We start from the raw sequence: 23,932 nt of genomic DNA on the forward strand, positions 1-23,932 counted from the left end.
TGAGTACAGTAGCACAGCATGGGAAGCTGCATAATTGCACCCCCATTTCTCTCCACATGAGCGGTTGCTGATCTTCCTGATGTCCATGCAGTAAATCATTTTATTCACCACAAGCTAATAAGACAATGGTAAAACAGCCCTGTTGCCAGAGGAAAATGTTGCTTTGTACATTGCCTCAAACCAAGTATATGTTATATTTGCATGTCTCATATGTATGAATGTTTTTGAAGTGATGTCGTATAAAGTATAAGCCAACAAACAACAAAACTGCTTGTTTCATATCGAGTAATTTTGGCTTCTTCCAGTGACTTTTTAGCCACCAAACATGGGTGTCTTTTGGGAACTTGTCGCTGTGAATCCACTCAGGATAGTGCCATTAAAAGTGGTAAAAGAGACATCGCTGCACTCCCACCCGGGATAGTATCATGAAAAGCATTTGGTGCCACAAAAACTGGGTGTTTAACCATAACCTAACTATAACAAAATGTTTTTTGTGCCTGGATGTAACCACACTTTAACCATAGCATTGTTCAAATGTAAAGTTTGAATGTATCTGCTACATAATAACTTACAAATGTAACTGTGGTTTGCAGAAACGTACGATTAATGCCAACATTTATTCTGGGCTGTTTAAAAACCTAATAACCAAATCACAACTGGAAAAATACAAATGCCACAATTAGGCGAAAACAAATGACAACTAATGATGATTATACACACAACTAAAAAAATTAACAACACATAATCACCAACAGATACTAAATAATGGGGGCAGTTACGACCAGGCAGTGATGCAATATTTTGTATGCATACGACCATATTGGCTGAGTCAAAACCTCTTTTTTGCTTTTAGCACATTCAGCACTTCCTGTCACAGATCTGCAATTAAATTCCCTTTTCATTAACCATTAACACCAGTACTAACCATACTGTAGCTGCCATGTATTGTAGAAAAGAACATGATCCACTTGTGTTATAGTTTTACTAAATTCCAATCCCAACAGAGCTGCAACTAACAATTATTTTCATTATCAGTTAATCTGCCAATTATATTCTCGATTAAAGCTACAGTTGGTAACTACAGAATTTTTTTTTTTTGTTATATTTGCTGAAACTGTCATACCAGACAACAGTACATGAGACAGATAACCTGTGAAAAAAATAATGTTATTCTGCCTCTTCCTAGTGCTTCTAATGGCATTTATTAACAAAAACAGCCAATCAAAGCAGAGGAGTCTCTAACGCAGCTTTAAATCCTGTTCATCACTACTCATGAACTGCAATCAAACTGTCAAACAGGGCAGTGCTGATCAATTGTCTATTTCTCTCCTCAGATGTTTTCAGAAACATATTTAGTGGACTGTTTAGCTGTCAAATGAAGAAGTTTGTGATCTGGCCACTGTTAGAAACAGTCAGGGAAAATCAAGCAGGCCAGTGGTGTCCAGTACGTTTTAAACTCCTTGGCTCTGATTGGTTGTCTTCCTTCAGGTGTGGTGAATTCTAGGAAATGCCAATAAGCACTACGAGGAGGCAGAGGAACATGATTTTTTTTTTAACAGATTATCTATCTCATATATTACTGTGCTGATATAGTGACAGTTTTAGCAAATATGGCAAAAAGTTTATTGGTTACCAACTGTAGGTTCCATCCATCCATCCATCCATCCATCCATCCATCCATCCATTTTTATCTGCCTATCTGGGGCCTTGTCACGGAGGCAGCAGGCTGAGTATGGTACCCCAGACGTCCCTCTCCCCAGAAACTTTTTGCAGCTTCTCCTGGGTTACCCCGAGGCGTTCCCAGGCCAGATTAAATATAAAATCCCTCCTGTGTGATCTGGGTCTGCCCCCGGGCCTCCTCCCAGTTGGACATGTCTGGACAACAACGGGAGGTGCCCAGGAGGATCCTGATCAGATGTACGAACCACCTCAGATGGTTCTGCCAAATTTCTATTCATGAAGCACAGAACTGAGTATGATGTGCTTCACTGAGCGTCACAGTGAAACACATTTTATTGCACTGAACAGCAATTAAATCATTTTACATATGTTCACCATGTTAAGATATATTGATATACAAACACAATAGTGCGTATTTTATATTGATATCATTTAGGAGTACTAAGTGTAGTTAGTCACATCGCCCTACTTTAAATGCACCTTCATTTGTTTTCTTAAAATATGAGTACTATTTATTTCTCACTGCAGAGGTTACTGTATGTAAATGACTCTGTGTTTTACAAAGTTGGTTTTGAGCCCAGGGGAATTAAGCAGTGTTTACCTGAGAGAGATGTGTACAGTAATGTTTGCCAAGCCTTTTCTGCTGTGCCTTCTTTTGTGGATAAAGTTATTTTTACCCACAGTAAAAGGCCGTATATCCAATGAGGTAATTGTTAACGCTGTAATTTCAAAACTAAATTGATCAGAAGACGTGATAAGTCATCGTCTGTCTGATTCGGCTCAGCGGGTGATGAGGATTGATGAATCCATCATTTTGTATGTTTGCTTCACAGTAATTAACCAAAACAGCTCAGCTCAGGAAAAATAGAAGAACTGGAGAAAAATAGAGACAGGTGGCTCCATCAGTTACAGTCAAGTGGGGGGTGTGAGACAGCAGTGTGGGTCAGACACCTGGCTGAAGTTTGATAATCAATAGCTGGACACATGTTTTAGCCAACGGAGTCTTCGTCGATTCACAACATGTTTTCTTCTTTGTTTGAAGCAGTCTGAGCTGGTTCATTGTCTCATCAAACTTTCTCTTCAGGCATTGATTAAACCCCTAAAAATGCACCCTAACAACTAACAGTTATCACTGTTTTCTGTTGAACTTGACTGAACATTTCAATGTCCTTTCTATTCATTCTGTTTCTATGGTGGTGACGTTAAAGGTGCGGACACACCAAAACGACAGGAAAGAACTAGCGGTGACAAAAGCCAACTGTTGGGTCGTCTACGTCGCCTCACGTCGCCCCACGTCGCCCCACGTCGCCCTGTGTCAGTTGCTTTTGAACACACGACACAGACTACATCCGACGGCCAAGTAGCACGCATGTTCTGCACCTGCGTGAGAGAGAGTGGAGTGAGAGAGTGGTACATCCTGTAAGCTGAGGTGTTTCCTGTCTGTGCAGCCGAGCACCGCAGCGCCTACACGGACTATTACATTCAGACGGTCCCGCTGTTTCCTCCGCAGGCTCCACTTCACTCAGCTGCCCAATAAACCCGCTGCTTCTTTCCACTTTAACCTGAATAACAAACCAGGGCTCTGTACTCTGGTTGGATCCAAATGGAGAGCCGGGGCTAGCTCAGAGACTAGTGGAGGCTAACTGGCTGTGCTTCCCTCCGGTCATGCTGCAGCTAACGCTCCGCTAGCTGCTCCCAACTAGCTGGAGCCTGAGAGGGAAGCACGGGTTAGCCCCGGTTTCACTATAGGCAGATTCACTCGCTACAGGGGCGAGGAAATAAAACCTGAACAGCCAATCAGAGTGATCTCTCTCACCCACAAGCTCCGCAGCCAATTCAACATGCTCAATTGGCCGAAAAGCTGCCAACGCTGAAGTGCAGACGGTGCGGGACACACCGCAAAAACTTGGGCAACAGACGCTCACCGACGGCCCGACTTTGGTCGATGGCCAACCGTCGGCTTGGTGTGTCAGGACCTTAAAATTCCGTTTGACCCGCATCCCGGACACTGTCATTGGTACCCTGCAGTTCAAAGGTGGAAATGCTCAGCCGTGACGCTTGACTGCTTATGGTGGTCATGATATGTCTTACATCATATGAAAAACATGATGAAAAGAGAAAAAGTTGGATCTCACTTGAGGGGGTCTTTAACGATTACAGTCCTTTCTCAAACTACTGAAGACTTGTACAGTGTGTGTTTGGCCTCTGTATTCGAAGGGGTGACAAAAACATACCTCATGAACACTGGCATGCTGAAGGCTCTCTCTATAAGGAGCCTTGACTGTCTGGTACTTATATTAACAACGCTTTTACAAAATGAACAGTGAAGTACGAGAGGCTGTGGCATCCTCTGAATTTTTCAGTGAAGCAGGGCTAAAGAGTAAAAGGACACATCCATGTGTTGGAATACTGATGTCTCCGAGATGATTGTTGTTGTTTTGTTTGTTCTCAGAAATGTCAAGGTTACAAGGCATTTTTACCGGAGCATGTATGTGCAGTGATGCGTTGTATTGTCATTGTTCTTCTGCGCTTTCAACTTTTGCACTCGATGCGCGTTTGCATGTAGATTTCCGTCATGCATTTGTCATGAAAATATAAATGAGAAACTATTGATTTCCTGCAGAGTTTTACAGCATCTTGATATTTCTCATGAGAGACCTTGACACAGAGCGCTGCTTTGACTTTGGGGAATCTGTGTGTTTTGGTCACTGACAGTTTATATTGTGAAGCATCATTTGAAACCTGACACTTTCTTGTCACTGTTGTTGTGGTGACAAACAGAGCAGCAGCAGCAGCATTACAGGCTGCAGGTCTTTGGCTCTGGCACGGTGTCTGGTCCTGACCCTTTGACTCCAAAAATTTGGAGCATTTCTTTGATGTTGCCAGCAGTGATATCAACGCTGCTGAGCATGTGGGTGTTGTAAGGATTGGAGCACGTTCCCTCTAATTTATCTTGTCACTCCTCCATCCTCTGGGGGTGTTTATGAGCTAACAGGAGAAAAAAACAACCTATCTGTAAACAACAGAACAACAAGCCAGTCTTACAGTTTCTGTTACTCATGTTTGGCTTCTTCTACTTGCTTGTCATGTCTTTTCTGGTTCACCTTCAATTCCAGGTGCTTAGATACGTGATGATGCTACTTATCTTCACCTGAGTGTGAATTTTGTACTAAAAGGTCTGTAGCTGCTGAGGATACCCACTTAATGTGACTGCTGAAGCCTCATGCTGTGGATGTGGATTTTATTCCTCGTCTCTTACACTGTAGTAGCATTAGATGGGGTCTCTTCACAGAATATTAAAGCAACTCTGTTTATATACATATGGGCATGTGAGCATTGTTTTAAGACAGACACAATGTGAAGCTGTCATTTAAAGCTGAAGGATGAGCACATTCTGGTGCACCAGGTTTCTAGCCAAGCATTGTTTAGCTGTAGTTGGAGTGATGATGTATATTACCATTGAAAAGTTTAGAATCACCTGTTAAGCTCCTTTCCCACTGGACAAGAAACCTACCAACACTCACTAACACCTGGCCTTTGTCTTAAGGGTTACAGTTGGCATTAATTGCCAAGACATGGGTATTTATCTGCTCCAGCTCCAGTCACTCCTGTCGGCAGGAAACATGACACGTGGGTGGACGTGCTGATTTTGGCCCCTTTTCTGGCACAGCTGTTGGTACCTTCTGCAATTCTTTGTCATCTCAGGGACAAATCCCGTCCATCTCCATCCAAACAGCACTCTAACATCGTTCCAAATTAGCGTGTGCCACGTTTAAAAGAAACTGATTAGTAAGATATGAGAAGAACTGACAACTGAACATTTTCACTGGCCTCCATGCTGCTTTCATCTGTTTACTAACCTATTTTCTGCTGCATTCGTGATTTCAAATGTGACACACCAGTAAAACAAAACAGAAAGGCATACTTGTTTACTGGCATAAAGGAGGGGAAGGAGTCTGTCGCCTATTTTGAGCGGGTTTTCCCGTGTTTAAAAACGTGCATACCTGCGCTAATTTTGGTGGAAAATGGTGTTATATTGATGGTTTTTTCTTCAGTGTACATTTACGTGACCAGTCCAGTTGCCATAAGAAAATGTTGGCATTATACGTGTCTGCAAACCATGAACAAGTTACATTTGCATTTTTCATGCATATCATATCAGTGTCATTAAAGTGGCATAATATATGCGTTGACTTTGTCATCAGGATGCAGAGGGGAGGGTGGATGACGTGACTCATCTAGGAGAGATTCAGACCACTGTTAGAGACCAACAGACAACAAACCCAGTTGTGATATAGCAAGTCATCAGTGTGTTTCCAGCAGCTTTTAGGCATCATATGTGGGTGTTTTGTCGCCACACATTGCTGTTTCCAGCAGCTATTTCGGCACATAAAGTTGATTTTAGTCCTCTTTTAGTCTCTTGCTGGGGTTGTGACCCCAAACCAGTTTTGCTAAAACATGATCTTTTCCTAACCATAACCAAGTGGCTCTTTGTGCCTAACCCTGACCACATGGTAACCACAGCATTGCTAAAATGTAGAGAAACGTCAGGTTCAATGTATTGACCACATTATAACGTGCAAATCTAACTTATCCATGGTTTGCAGAAACGTACAATCCCAACATTTTTTCTGGCAATTTGAAACAGTTTTGGCCCCAAAAGAAGAACAATTCAGTTATTCAAACTTCCATTTAGTCAGTGTCCTCACAGTGTTGCTTGACAGGGGAGACTACTGTTGAAACTTTAATTGTAAATGTGTTTTCCATTCCAAAAAAGCATCACTGACCTTCAATGATTATTGAACCAAAATGATGCACCTGGGTTCTAAATAATGAATTTGTACATTTTCTCTGGGCCCTCTGCAGTCTGCTCTGTGGTCAGACTGAATAGTTTTAAACTGCGATCTGTCAGTCCATAGTGTGTTCAATTGATATTCCCCTTTAAAAAAAAAACACCAAAAAATAAGAAAACAATAAGACAGATAGATTTTGTGATACTGTCTACTGACATTTACTTTTCTCTTTTCTTTCGGTGGTAGGTCGCCTTTGCTGGTGCTTTGTTGTAATTTGCTCCGTACAATAAAGCAATCTATTGTCCCACTCTGGGCTTTCTCTTTTTAAATATTATCATCTCTCACACTTGCTGCCAATCAGGGCTTTTGATGTGTCACACACTAATAATTCCCATGCTTGAACGGCAACAAATAGGTTCCCTGTGAAGGTTTTTTAAATTAAATTAAATTACATTTTTAGCTAGAGTTTGCCTCTTAATTAAGAAATGGGTGCGCACGACATACTGATACAGTCAATTAAGAATTCATTCATAACTTTTTGTATAGGCCCAGTTGAATATTGCAATAATATGTGGTTATCACAAAATCCCACGGCACACCTAGACTGGCATCACGGCACACCATTTGAGAACCACTGGGCTACAATATGTTAACACATTTACTGCCTTGTTGTTGTTCAGAAATTGATCTTCGTGGTAGGTGATATAACAGCAGACTGAAACACTTGCAGGCGTATATGCTGCTCTGTCAGGTCTGGAAGAATTTCATCCCTGGTACCTCCATTATAGGTGAAGAACAATCATGTTTTCAGAATTTTGGCATCGACTTGGTACCAAAATATTGCTTTTTGTGACATCCTTAAATCCAGTAGTGCCAACTCTAGACACTGGCTCCCAACCAGGGGTTCAAGGTCCCCATGGGTCTTTGTGGGAGTTTCAGGGGGTCAGGGCGTTAATTCACTGTAGAAAGAGCCCAGTGTGACCAAGAGACAGAGTCAAAATTCTGATCACAGGTTTCAGTTCCTCCACAGTTATCTCCTTGACTGTAGTCGACAACTATAGAATTCTGGTGCTAATCATATCTAACAACTATAATCTTTTCAGATGGAGCTCCCTGCAGCAACATCTTCCTTGACTTAATGTGTGTTTAGTGGTTCTTGACACAAAACAGGTGGAGAGCCACTACTCTAGACTAACCTTCTGTTTCTATCGTGAAGAGCTTTGCTAAAGCACCACGTTGCCTGTTAATTTCAGGTTGTTATAAGGATCATTGTGCACTTGACACAGAAACAGGAACCTATTCCGACTTAAATCTGCACTCTTTTTGATGCTTAGCTCTCAGTTTCTTTAATCAATGGCTGGTGATTTCCTCTGTTCTAATTGAACTGTTGCTCAGAGGGATTTTTGTCTCTTTCTGCTCTTTCAGTTGTCAGTCTGGTTTGAACCTTTGTACAGCGTTTTGTTCTCAGTGCACAAAACAAACTCTTGATATGAAATAATACCAATTTGTAAAGAAGCTAAAAGCATCAAAGACCATTCAGAAATATAGAGTGGTCCTCTCATCCATCTGACTGGATCCAATCAGGCGTTTCTGGCGGGAGATTTCAAACTTTATGAACAGTAGCTATTAACTAATCTCATATGAGCACCTCATTTCAAGATCAGTATGATGGTTAAGTATGAATATGATGAAGCAGTTCTGTTAAATTGGCTCCATATTCACAGTAGTCAATGTGTCATTCAGGGTACGAGCTTTAACAAAGACAACATTCAGTTACTGTCGCACACGGTTGCTATTATGAAGTTGTAATAAGGAGTAAAAGGAGCAAAGATAAAAATGGAGGAGACTATTTAACATTGTGTGACTTGTTGAAATGTCTGCCTCGCAGTTACACGCCGGACGTGATGAATAAAGAGTCGTCAAAGAAGCTCCTTCAAGCCATGCGAGCACAATCACAGTATTATAGCTAATGAAATTTAGATCAAGTGTGAGCGGAGAGCCTTTAGTCAATGTGGCTTAGTGCCGCATAGCCCTGGGCACCGATCACACTGAATGCAGGCCAGGGTTAACAATCATCCGTGAATGCTAAGCTGCTCAAAGTGTTCCTTCAGATGTTAAGTATTAGCCTCTGGTCTTTTTCCTTTCTCCCCTGCTCTTTTCCACGCTAACCCCTGATGCATACCGTGGCCCATTAATACCAAAAGGCTAATGTCCATCTGGTGCTAAATAGTCATCTTTTGACCGAGCCCCATAAGGAATAGCATGATGTCAACGCTTTCTTTCTGGGAACAGTATTTATAACTGGCTGTGCTCTTTACACATAAAGAACTGTTGGCCCTCGCCTCGTGCACAACAGATTTGTTTTGTAGCTCTCAGCAAACGAAAAAAATCTCTGCTGAGCCTAATGTGACTCAACATGGCAAGTTCATTGTGGTAATGCTCAGCTCTCCCAAAGGCTACGCAAACATGCAATTATCGCATTGTAGTTCACGTTCAGTCTAAACTGTGAAGTTACACAGGGCGTCAAACACTCAGAAGCTCAACTTGAAGTTTTTTAACGACTCAAACAACAGGAACGGAGCAGTTTGAAAACACTGTGGCTGGGTTTTCAAAGGTTACATAATGACACTGACACGTTGCAGGGGTGAACTGATGGAGACATTTTCAGGCATGTTTGCAGGAGATTTAAAACACCATTCACGCTCTTTTAATCATGAAACAAGCTTCACTAGAGCGTTTTAGGTGATTCATTCAGGCTTTTATGAACCTGAAAATACTATCAAAACACTGAAGGGTTGTTAGTGAGCAGCCATATCCATAAAATAAATATAGTCACCCGTAAAATCAAACCTTTCTAAGCTTTGATTTAATCTGACAAGTTGACTGAACTCATTCTCATTTACTGGAACTGTGTGGGAGAGGGAATCCTTAGAGACCTGAGGCTTCCACAATATGTACATTAACTCACTTTTACCCTTCAGTCTGCTGCTTCTTAATACTCCACAGCATATAGAGACACAACCCACTACATGACTATAAACTGTGGGAGGTTTGACATTTGTTAGCAGCAGCCAAGCCAAGGGTTTTATGCGCTTTTCTTAAAGGGACCGTTCACCCCCCTATCAAAAATACATATTTATCCTCTTACCTGTAATAGTGCTGAAACTATTGACTGTTTGATAGTCTAATAATCTATCAGCTATTGAAATGACTAATCGTCTATTTACAAAAGCACTGGAATTGTATTTTAGATGATTTCGTGATTTCATGTGACAAATGAATTTAATTAAATGTAGTTCAGTAGATAGAAAATAGTTCCTACATGAAACTGCTCACAGCAAGATCTGTGGATTCTCTTGAGTAACCGGGTCATGATTTCTGGAAAGAGACACTGCTGTGTAGGTTCTTAAATGTATTTTTTGGTGCGTTGAACACCACAAGCCGAGGGGCCATCTAGTTCCATTATATTGGAGAGAAGGCAAACATCTCTACGGCCGATATCTCCAACACTCTGCAACTCACACCAAAAAAATCTAGACTGATAACTCCCACAAGTAAGAATGAAATATGTATTTTTGATTTGGAGGTAAAAAGTCACTATAAGAGTGCACTGACCGTGCAGTGCTACACAGAAACTTTATTTTTCTGATTGAGACAAACCAGCCTGTATTTTGTTAGACGTTTTCCATAAATCACTGATTTGAAGTCAAGACACATCTACTGGTTATAAGATTGCGGCGAAGTGCCGGCGAGACAGCCGAGATGATCCTGTGATGAACCCTGACCCAGCCGAGAGAGAGGTCCTGTCTTGGAGTGGGAGATGCAGTGGATCTGAGAAATAATAAACAAACAGGAGCAGAGGGAGCGAGAGGGAGTGACACAGTGACCCATTCATTAGTGAAGCTGACCCTGCAGGGACAAAGAAGCTGTTCATTAAATAGATACTCGAGGCCCAGTCAGAGATCAGCCTCTCACCCCGACACTGAGGGAATCACACTCCACATATATTGTTCAAAGCAAAGGTCCTCACTGTGGGGCCCGGGGACTCCCAGGAGACCTGTCGAGGGACCCATGGGGGCCCCAAGTAAAACAAAGAATAGCTAATTTTATTTAAGGGCCTGCAGAACTCCCCTCTTCTTTCTGGTGACTTTTTTTTTATCTTCATTGGCACTTTTTCAGCCTGGTTTCACTGCATGTGGAAGTAACTAAGCACTTTTAAAAGAAAGAAAAGCTCCTTTATTATGATCGTAGAAAAGTTAGCTTATTAAAGAAGAATAACTAGAAGTATGAGCAGGAATATAATGTCCATATGATCAAAAACATACAGTGTATTGTGGCTTACCAGTTGGGTTCTACAATGAGAGGACCATATTTACACTTTATTCAAACCTTGAATGAATGAATACATTTATTTCAAGCAAAACAAAAACAAACAAAACATCAACAGACACGCTTGAAAAGGAGTAGGAAGAAGTGTGCACTTACATAATCTTACCCCCTTCTCACAATTCATGTCTCATTTAAAAAGGAAACTGTCAACGACTATCCCAAACTAATTTACAACCATTACTATGGATAAATAAACAACAGTCTTAGGTACTGAATATACAAACCCAATCTCAACCAAACCCAGATAAATGAATAAACCAACCCATCAGCAGTCTTTGTCCCTGTAAGGACAAAACCTTAATTTAAGACTGGGGAAACTAATTGAGGGAGACCCTCATTTTCAGTGATGCTGAGCATGAATAAAAACATTCAAAACAATCAATACGCAAACCTGAGATAAGTTAAAATAAAGACGAAGAAATACTTTATTAATCCTAGAGGGGAAATTCAATTCAATCAACACGTACATTATGGAGACATGTCATAGCAAGAGGGCTGCCTTGGAGAGGTTCAGTGCCTTCCTCCAGGGCCCTGGAGGCCAACTGGCACCTCTCCAGCTGCCAATCCGTGCTCCTTGATTGGTCCATACTGGGACTTGAACCAGTGACCATCTATTTCCCCAGCCAAGTCCCTATGGACTGAGCCATAAAATCATACAAAACAACAAACAATAATTGCAATGTCTAATAGCCAAAAGTTAAAATACAGGATAAAACACAATATTGGTCCCACCTCACAGCCAAATGTGGTAGTAATGTTGGCAGTGTTGGGGGGCTGTATGGATCAGCAATTAAGAACCATTACATCCTTATATCACAGTTAATAAAACCATTTGAAGGTTCCCTCATGAATCATTAACAGGTAATCTCATCCTTCACCCCTTCTGCTATCTGCGTGCCACCATTTTGCAACAGCACCGTCGCTGCATTCTGGGCTTAGGGCTGCCCAAGATGATTGTGATTGGTTAAGGAAATACAAACAACCCAGAGTGTTTTTCTCCCTAAACCAGAACATCAGGAGCTTCCAGACCTTTTCCTAGTGCTGCTAATACTGGAATTTCTAACTTTTGTACAGTACCTTGAAAAATGTCGATATCTGACACCATTTTCAATACCACGAAGAAAACTTAACAATGAGGGCATAACGTTTTTTTGTTTGTTTTAATAAATGATAAATATAAAAAGACTATAACATGACAACGATGACTTCTCTTGATTAGCAGAGAACAGCAGAATGACTGTATGACATTAACAATAAGAGAAAGGTCAATACTGCCGAAAATGAGTAGCGAAGCCGTTTCAAATATTCAGAATCTATATGCAAATTAATCATTTTGACACCACTGGCACTCACACAGCATTGTGGTAATAGGTCTGACCTCACAAGACCAGTTTAAAACATACTGTTCTCATGTACTTAGCACTCTTCATTCCTAAATTATTTTTCCTCCTGCTTTATACTGTATGCTGTGCTGTAAGTCAACACATTCTCTCCATCCTCAGAACAGGTCATCAGGCTAACCCCTTTATCTCCTCAGCACTGGCCTCTATCCCCTTAATATTTCCCCTGCACTGCTCATCTCTTCCTTTGCTAGGCTGACAGTAGATACAGTACAAACACAAGCCCGCTGACAGAGGTCGCTGCTCCAGACATGCATGAACTCTTAATTTGCTCATTGAAGCAAATATTGTGATAAATTAGGTATTTGGTTGAGTGCAAACTTTTAGCAAGTATCTGATACACTGTGTTTAGTGTTGCTGGTGCTGACTTACAAGTGTGTAGTTAAATGCTGAGTCACATTATTCTACCAATGACAATGATTTCTCAATTATAGATAGATATTACAAACTCAAAGGATTACAGCTGTGGTACTCTACAGCAATCGCAAGTCACAGTCAGTACGTTTACACACACAGTTAAGTCGAGCGACGGTTACAGCTTGACTAGGCTATTTAATTGAACTACAGTCCTTGTCCCAGTATACAAGCACAGGAGGGGGCTCGATTTATGCCCCAAAGTATGTCTGATTCCGTCGCGATAGATGGAGATATGCCCCCTTTCAGCTTGTTAGTATTGGACCTTTTTCCTGTTGACCTATTACGTCACAGTCCAAACAATCAACAAACAAGTTCTCTACGGTTAGCTAGCAGCAAACTGGTACCATGGTGGAAAACTTTACAGCTCTGTACATTTGGTCCGTCCAAAAATGCACAGCTCTTGATATAGATTTCACTATGTTGTCACCAGTTTCTTCTGCTGTTACACATTTAATGCTATTAGACTGCTGGGTCAAAGCCCAGGATGGAAACTGTGGAAGGATGCGCAGAGCACCTGGACCCATTTGGGTCCAATTGACTGTTTACATACAGCAGTAATTCGACTCCTTATTGCATGATCTGGGTGTGTTAGTCCGAAGAAATTTGATTTTGTATGATTTCAGTCAGACTTACGTGTTTACAGCTATTTTCAAAGTGCAGTTTTAGTCGGACTAACACAATAAATTCATTCTCTCCAATACACGTACAAGTACCGAGTGTCACATGGATGATGTGGACATGTTTCAATGCTATCGGAGCATTACATGGCAGTTTTATTTGGTTATAAACCAAATAGTTATGGGTCAGTAGAGGCCTGCTACACCTACTGATAGGTTCAGAAGGTCATTATCAGCCCAGTCCATGGCCGTTAGCTGTTAGCCAGGTTTCACTTTCCATAGGTGTAGGTGCCAAAACGACTTGGTAAGAAGGGCTGGGCGGTATGGCCTAAAATCAATATCACGGTATTATTTTGGGGGGATGCAGTGACGGTATGATATTGCGGTATCGTCTTCTCTCTTTTGTTTTTTACACTTTAAATAAAACAATTTAAAAAGCCATACAAGTCTAGGATGGAAACTATTTATCGTCAGAAGTAAAACGGTTGCTAATCCATCTATTATTGTGTATAAAACATTATATAGTATGTATAAATGTTAGAGGGAAGAGGGAGGGTCAGCGGCCCAAACCCAGGCCCCCTTCTCCCGCAGGCCTGGGTTTGGGGCGGTTGGCCAGGCTACCTCCATCACGTAGCCAGGGAGGTGCATGAGGCAGGCCGGCCCTGTAAGCAGACTTTTGTGCACACAAGAGAAAGTCCCATGGCAAAGGCCTTTGTGGCTGAAAGTTTGATTTCATGGCCTGATAATGGGCTTCTCAACCTAATATTAGTGTGTGTGTAGGCCCCTACTAATCCATATCTATCACTGTCATCACCACTGATAAAAGCCATTTAATACCCTGATCACAGCCATGGCACGGTGGTGCAGTAGTTAGTGTTGTGACCTCACAGCAAGGGTTGGTGTGGGGGGGCTCTTCTGTGTGGAGTTTGCATGTTCTTCCCGTGTCAGCGTGGGTTTTCTCTGGGTACTCCGGCTTCCTCCCACAGTCCAAAGACATGCAGGTTAATTGGTGACTCTAAATTGTCCGTAGGTGTGAATGTGAGTGTGAATGGTTGTCTGTCTCTATGTGTCAGCCCTGTGATAGTCTGGTGACCTGTCCAGGGTGAACCCCGCCTCTCGCCCAATGTCAGCTGGGATAGGCTCCAGCCCCCCCTGCAACCCCCCACAGGATAAGCGGATACAGAAAATGAATGAATGAATGAATCACAGCCAAATCAGCTGGTTTTAAGTGCTGAATAAACAGAGGATTTTTTGTTGTTGTTGTTGAAATAACAGTGGGGGAAAAGGATTGAAGAATGAAGTACGACATGTTTTTAATTGGATCCATATGGTTCATGAAGCATGGTGAATGAAGCATAGAGCAGGGTACATCATGGACATGTCGCCAGTTAAAAAGGAATGCTCTCTGAAAGATTACATTTACATAAATACTATTGTGTGATTTGTTTGTCTCTCTACAAAGCATTTGTTTGGCTGAGTTGTGTTTGCTTACCTGCATTGCATTTGATTAAGTTTTGCACAGCACTGACGCAAACATGAAATCTGACAAGAATGTAAAGTCTCCCGAGGTTATCAGTTAATTCACCATCAGCTAAAATAATAAAGAGACACAGAAAGGATTTTTCTTTGTTGCCGAATGATAAAACTACATTTCCATTTAGATTGCACAGGTCTGAGCTTTATTCATGCAGTCTACACAAGAATGTTCACATGCCTGCAAATGCGTAGTCTCATAAACTCTGGTTTATGTTTGGTCATTTGTCTTCTAAATTTGATTTGACCACAAATTGACACGTAAATGCAAACACTAAACGTACTGACCTAATCGTGGAACTAGATCATCATCATCAAAATCAGTTTAATGACTTTCATTACACTTTCCATATCAAAGGGTCTTAATTTAAGATATTTATTTTTAAGAGACCTGATGTACAGTAGAGTGACAGTAATTGGTATTTCTGTGAATACTTTCTGCCAAACATGTGATAAATGGCGGTGAAACACAGTTTGTTCTCAGAATGTCAAATGGTGCTGTCAGAGTGCATGCAATATTGAGAAGTTAGCTGTAGGCTACCAGCGCTGCGCATTGATTTACATTCGCAGAAGAAAGACCAAGTTTCCATGTGTGGCAAAACACGGAAACGGCTGCAAAGATCCAACAAAACAAAACGTGTCATACGGGATATTAGGAACACAGTAAGATACACCAAACTTTTACTGAGCATTTTAAGAGCAGGCTGGCTGAATATGGCCACGCTTTGTGATCTTTATTCGTTGAGAAGCTGTTATATTTCACCCTGAGCTGGAGGAGTGTTGAGTGTGAGAGCTGTGCCAGAAAATAGTCTTGGAAAAGATAACTTCTATCTGGGATGGATTAGATTTGGGTGGTTTTTATTTTGGTACTGGGGAACCTGTCTTGATTCTGCTGCATTTTAGATTGTGGATCAGCGTTTTCTCTGCTGCATTTTCTTCCTCTGCCTCAAAACTCAATATCAGCTCTCGAGATAACATTCACCGCCTTTATCAGTTTGTATTGTGAAGGCAAAACTTCCAAGTTGCCTTTTTCTATTATTGGATTAAAAAAAAATAAGCGTCACATAGATTTTATAGACTCAGACAAACACCTGAGAGGATTCGTGCGGAGAATACTAATGTCTTTTACCCTATGAATCTTATCCTTGATACCAGAGCGTCTTAAACCTCGTAAATATACAGTAGCATGATGTGATCTGCAGCTATAGATGCCCAGCAAATCTAGAAATCACTTGATTGGATATTGATTGAGTGTGAGGTCTAAAGCAACCATTTAGGATTTGCCTTGAGGCTCCTGTGAGTGCAGCGTCATGTTGACTGAAGATAGATCCTGTCAGCTGTATCAGCAGCTGAGATCAGAGAAAAGGCAACAAGCAGCCTCATCAGAGGCAATCACTGCCGGAAATGTGCTCCTGATTTTCTGCCAGCCCTGATTTTTAACTCTGCATGGACGTGGGTCAACACGAGCTGCCCTCACACTGACATCCCGTAGCCCACAAAGGGTCCAATCAGCCCCGGGCCACATGCTAATAGAATCAGTTACCTAAGAGTTTAATGTGAGGTGAAAAGTGAAGCTGCCCAATTAGTTTGATTTCTTCTCCCTGGTAGTATCAATAGCCTTTGGATAACACCGTGAAAGCCCAGGCACCCTGCTTTAATTAGTGTTTTTCAACTTGCTCGGACGACCAGCTGAGTTGGGACGACTGGGTTAAGACAGTTTTATGGTGTCAGCTAAGTTTTCTTTATGGAGCAACACGAAATTAGTCCCTGCACTCTCTTTTTGATTCCATATACACCTAAATATAATGAAATAGTGTGTGCATATCCGCGAGTGTGGAAGCTGTTTCTATGCGCGGTGTTATATTTATAGCACATAGCAAAGTTTCTTATCCAGGAGAGCAGATATATGTTTTTGTGCTGTCTTGTTTTTCATAGTGGAGAGGTGCACCTAAAGGAGTAATAAATAAACACAAAAACAAACAGAAGCCTGAGATTGTTAATGTTGTTTATGAATATAGCAATGAATGAGGACGATGCCAAGAACAAGCGACCAGTATCACAAAACATTCAGCTGTTGAAGGATAAAGCTGGAGTTATTCCACATTTCTGTTATTGTTATCAAATCCAAAGGAAAGACCAAGAACTAAGAACGTGTTTTTTAAATTCTGAATAGTTTCTGAGTTTCCTACCCTGTCTGAGAGAAATGAATTAATTAGGAGCCCATTGGTTTCCAATGAAGATGTAATTAAGGGGGTCACAAAATGTAGTTTCAACACATTCTTGCTCCCAACTCATCAAATGCCAACACTTGGTCAGTGGCTCTACGCGCCAAACTATGAAGCTCTAGGTACCCCTCTACTATCACTTTTGGATGCTCAGGGATGGCATGTTAATATCAGCTCGTTACATGCATTGTGTCTTTTCAAAATAAACTTCTGTGTTCACAGGAAATGTACAATTTCAGTGCATACAGTCTTGTTTCAAGTAGATTTCCAGTGTTGGTTTTCTTCATTTTAGGTTTACTTCTTGAGGTGTAGGCAACAAAATACGCAGTTAGCTTTGGAAAGAATGATTTGGGTTAAAATAAGTATGTCTTACTAACAAAATGTCAGGTATGTCATACAGTATGTACATCCCATGACATACCCAGGGTGTCTACAGGTCCTTTAAAGGTCCTTAAAGGGTCTTAAAATGTCTTAAATTCAATGTTACAACAAAAAGGCCTTAAAAGTTATTAAATAGTCTTAAATTTGAATTTGTGATGACTACAAACATTTTATCTAATTTCATTTGTCCATTTTTAATTTCTTTTTTGTGAAAATGAATGAAGCCAATCTGTGTAACAGTCCACATTTCTAATGTTACAAATCTTAAAAAAAGACTATAATACTGTCATTTTACTTCATACTTGCACTCACCTGTTGGCAAAATGTAATACCCTGATAACCATTTTCCTACATAACACTTACCTTTGCACAAGACCACATTTATACCACTTGCCTGAGATGCTTAAATAAGTAAAACATGATTTGTCCAAAAATCTGTCCTAAATTTGGTTCAACAGGTGTTTAAAAGCATTAAATGTAACTGTCTGATACCTGTAGGCACACTGATACTGAGCTATGTTTAGATATGCTTAGATAAACTCATAGTTGACTTTTGGATTCACATACGACCTGAACAGCCGTCTCCTGGGTGAAAGTCCTGTGTTTGTTTGACCCATCCACCTCCTCCCTATCATGCACAGACTTAATCACTTTTAGTACTGCGACAGTTGCGATAATGACATAGCCCTGTGCATTGTATACAGACGCTAACTGAAGCCGAGAGCCAAGTTGGGAATGAGTCAAGTGTGTGCCAGACGATGTGTAAATATTGCATTTGTTGGGGACTACTTTCAGTAGTGGATTAATACACATTTGGTGCAAGTTTACAGCAGCAGGACGATGTGTGGGGGTTTATATACAATAAACTATAGCGCTCAAGTTCTTCACAGTAGAGAAACATGTCATCCAGTGCAACTGTGTGGCTCCTTGATGTGTTTTTAATTTAATTTTGGACAACAAAGGAACTCTATGACACAGAGGAATAAGCTACAGTAGGCGTTAAATACACACACGAAACAATACTTGTTAGTGGGATCAATTCATTGTTGGTTTGTTCTTTTCACAGCTTTTGTTGACTCTTAAACAAACAAAAGAAAAGCCTCAGCCTCATCCTTTAAAGGCTGCAAAAAGAGCCTAAACGCCCTGTTGTTGAACCAAGTATTTCTGTGTTTGTGTAATCAAAACAAATGTATTTTGATATATGATAATGTATGATTATAGGACAATATGACTACCTCTACAAACCCCCAGTCCTGTTCCAGCACTGTTTGCTGGATCTCTGCTGCAATTAGTAAGAGAGGATAAAGGCAGGCTTTGCCAGAGACTTGTGTACAGACAAATAAGTTTTATTGATGTTTGTGGCAGTTCCTGCTGGTTGCCAATAGTTTGATAAATGCCACAGATTACTCACAGCCCCTGTAAATTGGCTTTCAGACACTTCCCTTTGATCACCAATAATCTCCACTGTTGCACGTTGTATTTGCATTGCCTCATCATCCCTCCCCCACCGCCGTAGCACTCAGACTGTTTTAACCATGCACAGAGAATTGACCCAAGTGTAGCGCAAAACAAGGTGACACTTTATTTTTATTGAATATGACATATTTTTTGCACTCACACATGCTCTGCTGTTGGCTGCCAACAGCTTTTCAACACATTTTACATCAAGGTCCACATTAGAGCAGTCTGTGAATTTACTGTGTCATCCTTGAAGATGCGTTATATGCTTTCCCTCAGTTGACAAGCTCAAGTAAACTGTCTCTGTCTTTCTGTGGCATTAGAGGGCTTGAAGTGTTTGACTAATTGATGTTCACCTAATATGGATTACTGTTGCAAAGGCACACAAGAGTTTCAAATGGCATCATTGAGTGTAACTAATGTACATAGAGGATGTTTGTTAATTCAACATTTCAAATCAATTCACAGCCCGAACAGCAGGGCCTATTTTTAAATGATCCAAAAGCAAACAGTGCACCTTGATGCAATCTTTCACTTGCCCGCATCATTCTTCAATTGTCCAACTAAATTAAGAACTAATATCTTCCCCTTTTCATGAGCAGTATCTTCATATTGTTGCAGTTTCCTCATGAGATTTCTGAACGCACACCAGGCTGTCCTTCTTGGAGTTAAATCTGCAGCTTGAAGGTTTATTGTTTTGTATGTTTCATGTTGTAATTTAAGCCTGTACATTTGTTTCACAGGTCCATGGGGAAGATGCATGGGCAGCGACTGTGGCCCAGGTGGCAGCCAAAGCCGGGCAGTCTGGTGTGCCCATGTGGACGGCTGGACGACGCTACACACCAACTGTGACCAGGGCCAGCGTCCTTCCAACCAGAGAAACTGTTTCCGTGTGTGCGACTGGCACAAGGACCTTTATGACTGGAAACTGGGTGCCTGGAATGAGTGCGTGCCAGTTTCAGCAAGGACCTTTGGGGCCCCTCGGCCGTTCACATGCAGTGGAGGCGAAGAGGGCATTCAGACCCGGGAGGTGGGCTGCATACTCAAATCAGACGGCTCTCCAGCAGAGGATGCCATCTGTGAGTACTTTGAGCCCAAGCCTCGCCTGGAGCAGGCGTGTTTGATCCCGTGCCCTCAGGAGTGTGTGGTTTCTGAGTATTCGCCATGGACATCCTGCTCCAAAACGTGTGGAACAGGCCTCAGGAACAGGGTCCGGAGTGTCCTGGTTCCTCCACTTTTTGGAGGTGCAGTTTGTCCAAATCTAACTGAGTTCCAGTCTTGTAAACCGGGGCCTTGCACAGGTCTGGAGGGCATGTACAGTCTCAGGGTTGGACCATGGAGCCCCTGCGCACTCCCACAGACTCGGGCAGCACGCCAAGTCAAGCGCAGGAAAGGTAAAGGGCAGGGGCTCAGGGAGAGAGCCGGAGTCAAAGATCCAGAGACCAGGGAGCTTATCCAGAAGAAACGAACCAGGAATCGCCTTAACCGGCAAGAGAGTCCATTCTGGGACATTCAGGTGGGCTACCAGACTCGGGACGTGACCTGCATACACAGGAATGGGAGCACTGTGGGACGCAAGTGAGTGGCAACATTTTTATGTTAATGTGACAGTAAAGTTAATATGTTTTTCCCCTCAGCACTATTATGTGCCCCTTCAATTTTCTTGCATGGGCAATGATGAAAGATACATCAAATTTATAGCTCAGTGTGACACTTCAGCTTTTGATTTTTGTCTCATTTTGAAATAAGGCAATTATCTAGCATTTTACAGGCCTTTAGTGGAGGTAATGCATTCACTGAACCTATATATCTGTCTAATTTCATGTTTTCTTTTAAGTTATTGCCACTATTTCTATCCACCTGTTTATTTTTCTTAGTAAGTAAACTGCTCCTCACACTTCCATGTACCTTTGACGTTTAGGTGTGCTGATCCTAAGTCAGTACATTTCTAACATAATGCCAAATTTGTCCTCCTGAAAGTTTTTCTTCTCCCTGTCAGGAGGTGACACATATCAGAGGATGTTTATCGTCTGTGTGTTTGTCACTGCCGTGCTGTCAGAGCAATGAGGCACAACTTAGCACAGTGTATTTGATGTCAACTTCCGAGGATGGAAATGGCAAAGTAACTCATGACATGAGATCAATCTTAGCTGTGACTTTCTTTGGCACTTTTGGAAATAAGGCAATTTTCAGAGTTTTGTGCTCTGGAGTCGAATGGATGTGTGATAATGTGTGCTGGAAGAAAAGTGAACGCATCAAGACTGTCACCGGTAAAATGTTTTACTCACTAAGCTATGAAGTCAAATCGCTACAGTAAATCTTATGAAATAAATAATAATGGGAAGTTTAGTTTTCTGGGGTTACAACTTCTGTAACAGTTCACTCAAATCACAAACTTAAAAAGGCTTTGAGTTTTTTTTTTTCTCATACCAAGCCCTGCAGAAAACATCAGTTAAATGTGTCGAGGTTTTGAGATGTAAGTTCTCAAAATCAGAACTACCTGGATGGCTTGATAATGCCAGAGGTTAATGGGAATAAAATAGATTTGTGCTTTAAAGGTCCAGTGTGTAGGATTCAGGGGGATATAATGGCAGATATGGAACATAATATAATAGGTATGTTTTTTCAGTGTATAATCACCTGAAAATAAAAAAATTGTTGTGGTTTTGTTACCTTAGAATGAGCTGTTTATATCTACATAGGGAGCAGGTCCTTGTCTACAGAGATTGCCATGTTGCACTGCCAGAACCAAACACTGGCTCTAGACAGGGCTAGTCAGGTTTTTGGGTTTTCACATTGGCCACTGTAGTCAGCAGCCCCTTGGTGACGAGCAGCATTGGAAAAATCCCGACTTTTTAAACGTGAATCTGCTTCATTCAGTGTTTTTACCGGTTTGAATCACCAGGGGTCTCGTTTATAAAACAATGTGTAGGGTCCATACTAAAAATATACGTACAAACGAAAGCGAAAAATGGCGTGCGCCAAGAAATATTGGAAAATTTCTAAAATCAAGCTTCCACCTCACCATCTGCATTGTAAATTTCCCATTTCCAAAATGTTCGTAAGCATGGGTCAACGTTTCTCCCATTAAGTCTGTTTTTATAAATCACAACTTCTGCGTGGTAAATGGCATACGCCTCTTTCAGGCCTTATTTTGTGCGTACCCGATGTTTATAAATGGGACCCCTGGTCTATTTGTTTTGGAGAGGAAGAGACCTCTGTGGATGATTCAGCTACTGGTAGCTCCAGGAATTCTAACTAGGACAAGTTTGAGCTGGTTGCAATCTGCAGTCTTCACAGCTAGATACCACTGAATCTCCCTAAATCTGACACACTGAACCTGTCAGAGTCAAGTTTGTAGGGTAAAGCTGCAAAGATATCAGGGATGTTAAAAAATGGTAAATGGACTGCACTAGTGTAGTTTTTCTAGTTTTCAGAGCACTTTTACTTTACATGTCACATTCACCCATTCACACACTGGTGTGTGAGGCTACCATACATGGAGCCACCTGCTACTCAGTAACCATTCACCCGCACTCGCACATCAATGGAACAGCCATTGGGAGCAATTTGGGGTTCAGTATCTTGCCCAATGATACTAAGATATGCAGGCTCAAAGAGCCAGGGATCGAACCGTCGATCTTCTGATTGGAGGACGTCCTGCTCTGTCTCTGAGCCACAGCCGCTCCTAACAACTTCCTAACAAATAATTTCCCAGACATTCAAATAGAAGTTTAAACTTAGACTTGTCATCTCAGAAGAGAGTTTAAGTAGAGGCACAGTTTACTAGATAAGGTTAAACATGATATTATATGACATTATAGTATTACAAGAGCCATTTTGTATTGTTGTATCCTACAAAACAGCTCACAAAATAAAAGTTAACAAATAATGTGTATTCAAGATAATATTCTTAATCTTAAGCAAACATGCCTGATAATTATAATTACATTTTTTATTGGATGCATGCAATTACATTAAATGACAATAATTTTAATAAGTTTAACTGACTAGTATTTCTGGTGCAGACTAGCGAGGGTCGCAACATCTATTTAAGTAGTCCACTAATCTCTCGAATCTCGATGAGAAAAACAAGCTTGAAAGAAGCAGTCAGAGCAGAATAAAAGATAGAACAACTCAGTCATTTTGAACAGTATTATGTAAAAGATCATTACCTGAATAGGTCATTATATTAGGCCTTCAGTGAGCACTTCTATCCAAAATTCATGCTCCTGCTATATTAACTTGCACCAGTTATACTGTTGGTAAACTCATGTGGGATCTAACCTCTCGCCCTTACATTATTATTGCTACGAGCTACAAAGTCACCACTCCGACTGGAAATAAGAAACATCAAATGACTCTCAATTCCTTCTCATTTCTCAGCAGAAGTCTCTGCCTAAAACGCACATCAAACATTTTATTTCCAATAAATGACTGCAGCAGCGCAGGCCGCCACATCTGATAGGAAGGCACCATCAGCGTAAACCTTTACAGTAGGTCTTCAAAAACAAGAGTCAGACAAGGACTGAATAATTGGCGATATCACTCATTAACCACGTCACGTATCTGTGAAGGAGGGGAAAGTTATGCTTTGTCAAGGAAGTGTTTTAAATCTGGGTGTTAAAACCACTTCCCCACTGGTTGGAGACACACTCTGCCCAGATTTAGAAAAGATTTACATGCATCCATCTCTCAAAAACACATCCATAATCATCCTCCTAGGTATAATTACACTAGTGAGCATGAAAGTAGCCACGCACGGTTTCTTTTTTCTGCTTTCTGTTGTAATTGCAGCTGAAGTGACACCGAAATGATGCTGAAATTAGTCGGTTTTCCGGCTGTTTGATTGAAGCGACAGGACGAAAGCTGCTCCAGCAATTTTAACTCGTGGTCGTGCCAGAAGACATAACATGCTGTTTACTGTTTATCTGATTTGTGTGGGTGGTAGAGCAGTGATCTGTGCAGAGTATGAGGCCCATCAGTGCAAGTCATTCATGTGTTTGTGTCAGTCTATAGATAGTTAAATACCTAGCTGA

At 41.3% G+C, this 23,932-nt stretch overlaps 1 protein-coding gene across 1 annotated transcript in view; it reads left to right on the top strand.

Moving 5' to 3' along the window:
- thsd7ab (thrombospondin, type I, domain containing 7Ab) overlaps positions 1-23,932 on the top strand; it is a 245,121-nt gene that overhangs the window by 55,492 nt on the left and 165,697 nt on the right. The window contains exon 2 of the mRNA XM_033640340.2: positions 19,637-20,471. Coding sequence (XP_033496231.2) covers positions 19,637-20,471 — 835 coding nt within the window. The remainder of the gene's footprint in view (positions 1-19,636; positions 20,472-23,932) is intronic.

The sequence above is a fragment of the Epinephelus lanceolatus genome, chromosome 10 (assembly GCF_041903045.1).
Source record: "Epinephelus lanceolatus isolate andai-2023 chromosome 10, ASM4190304v1, whole genome shotgun sequence".
NCBI classification, from domain to species: Eukaryota; Metazoa; Chordata; class Actinopteri; order Perciformes; family Serranidae; genus Epinephelus; species Epinephelus lanceolatus.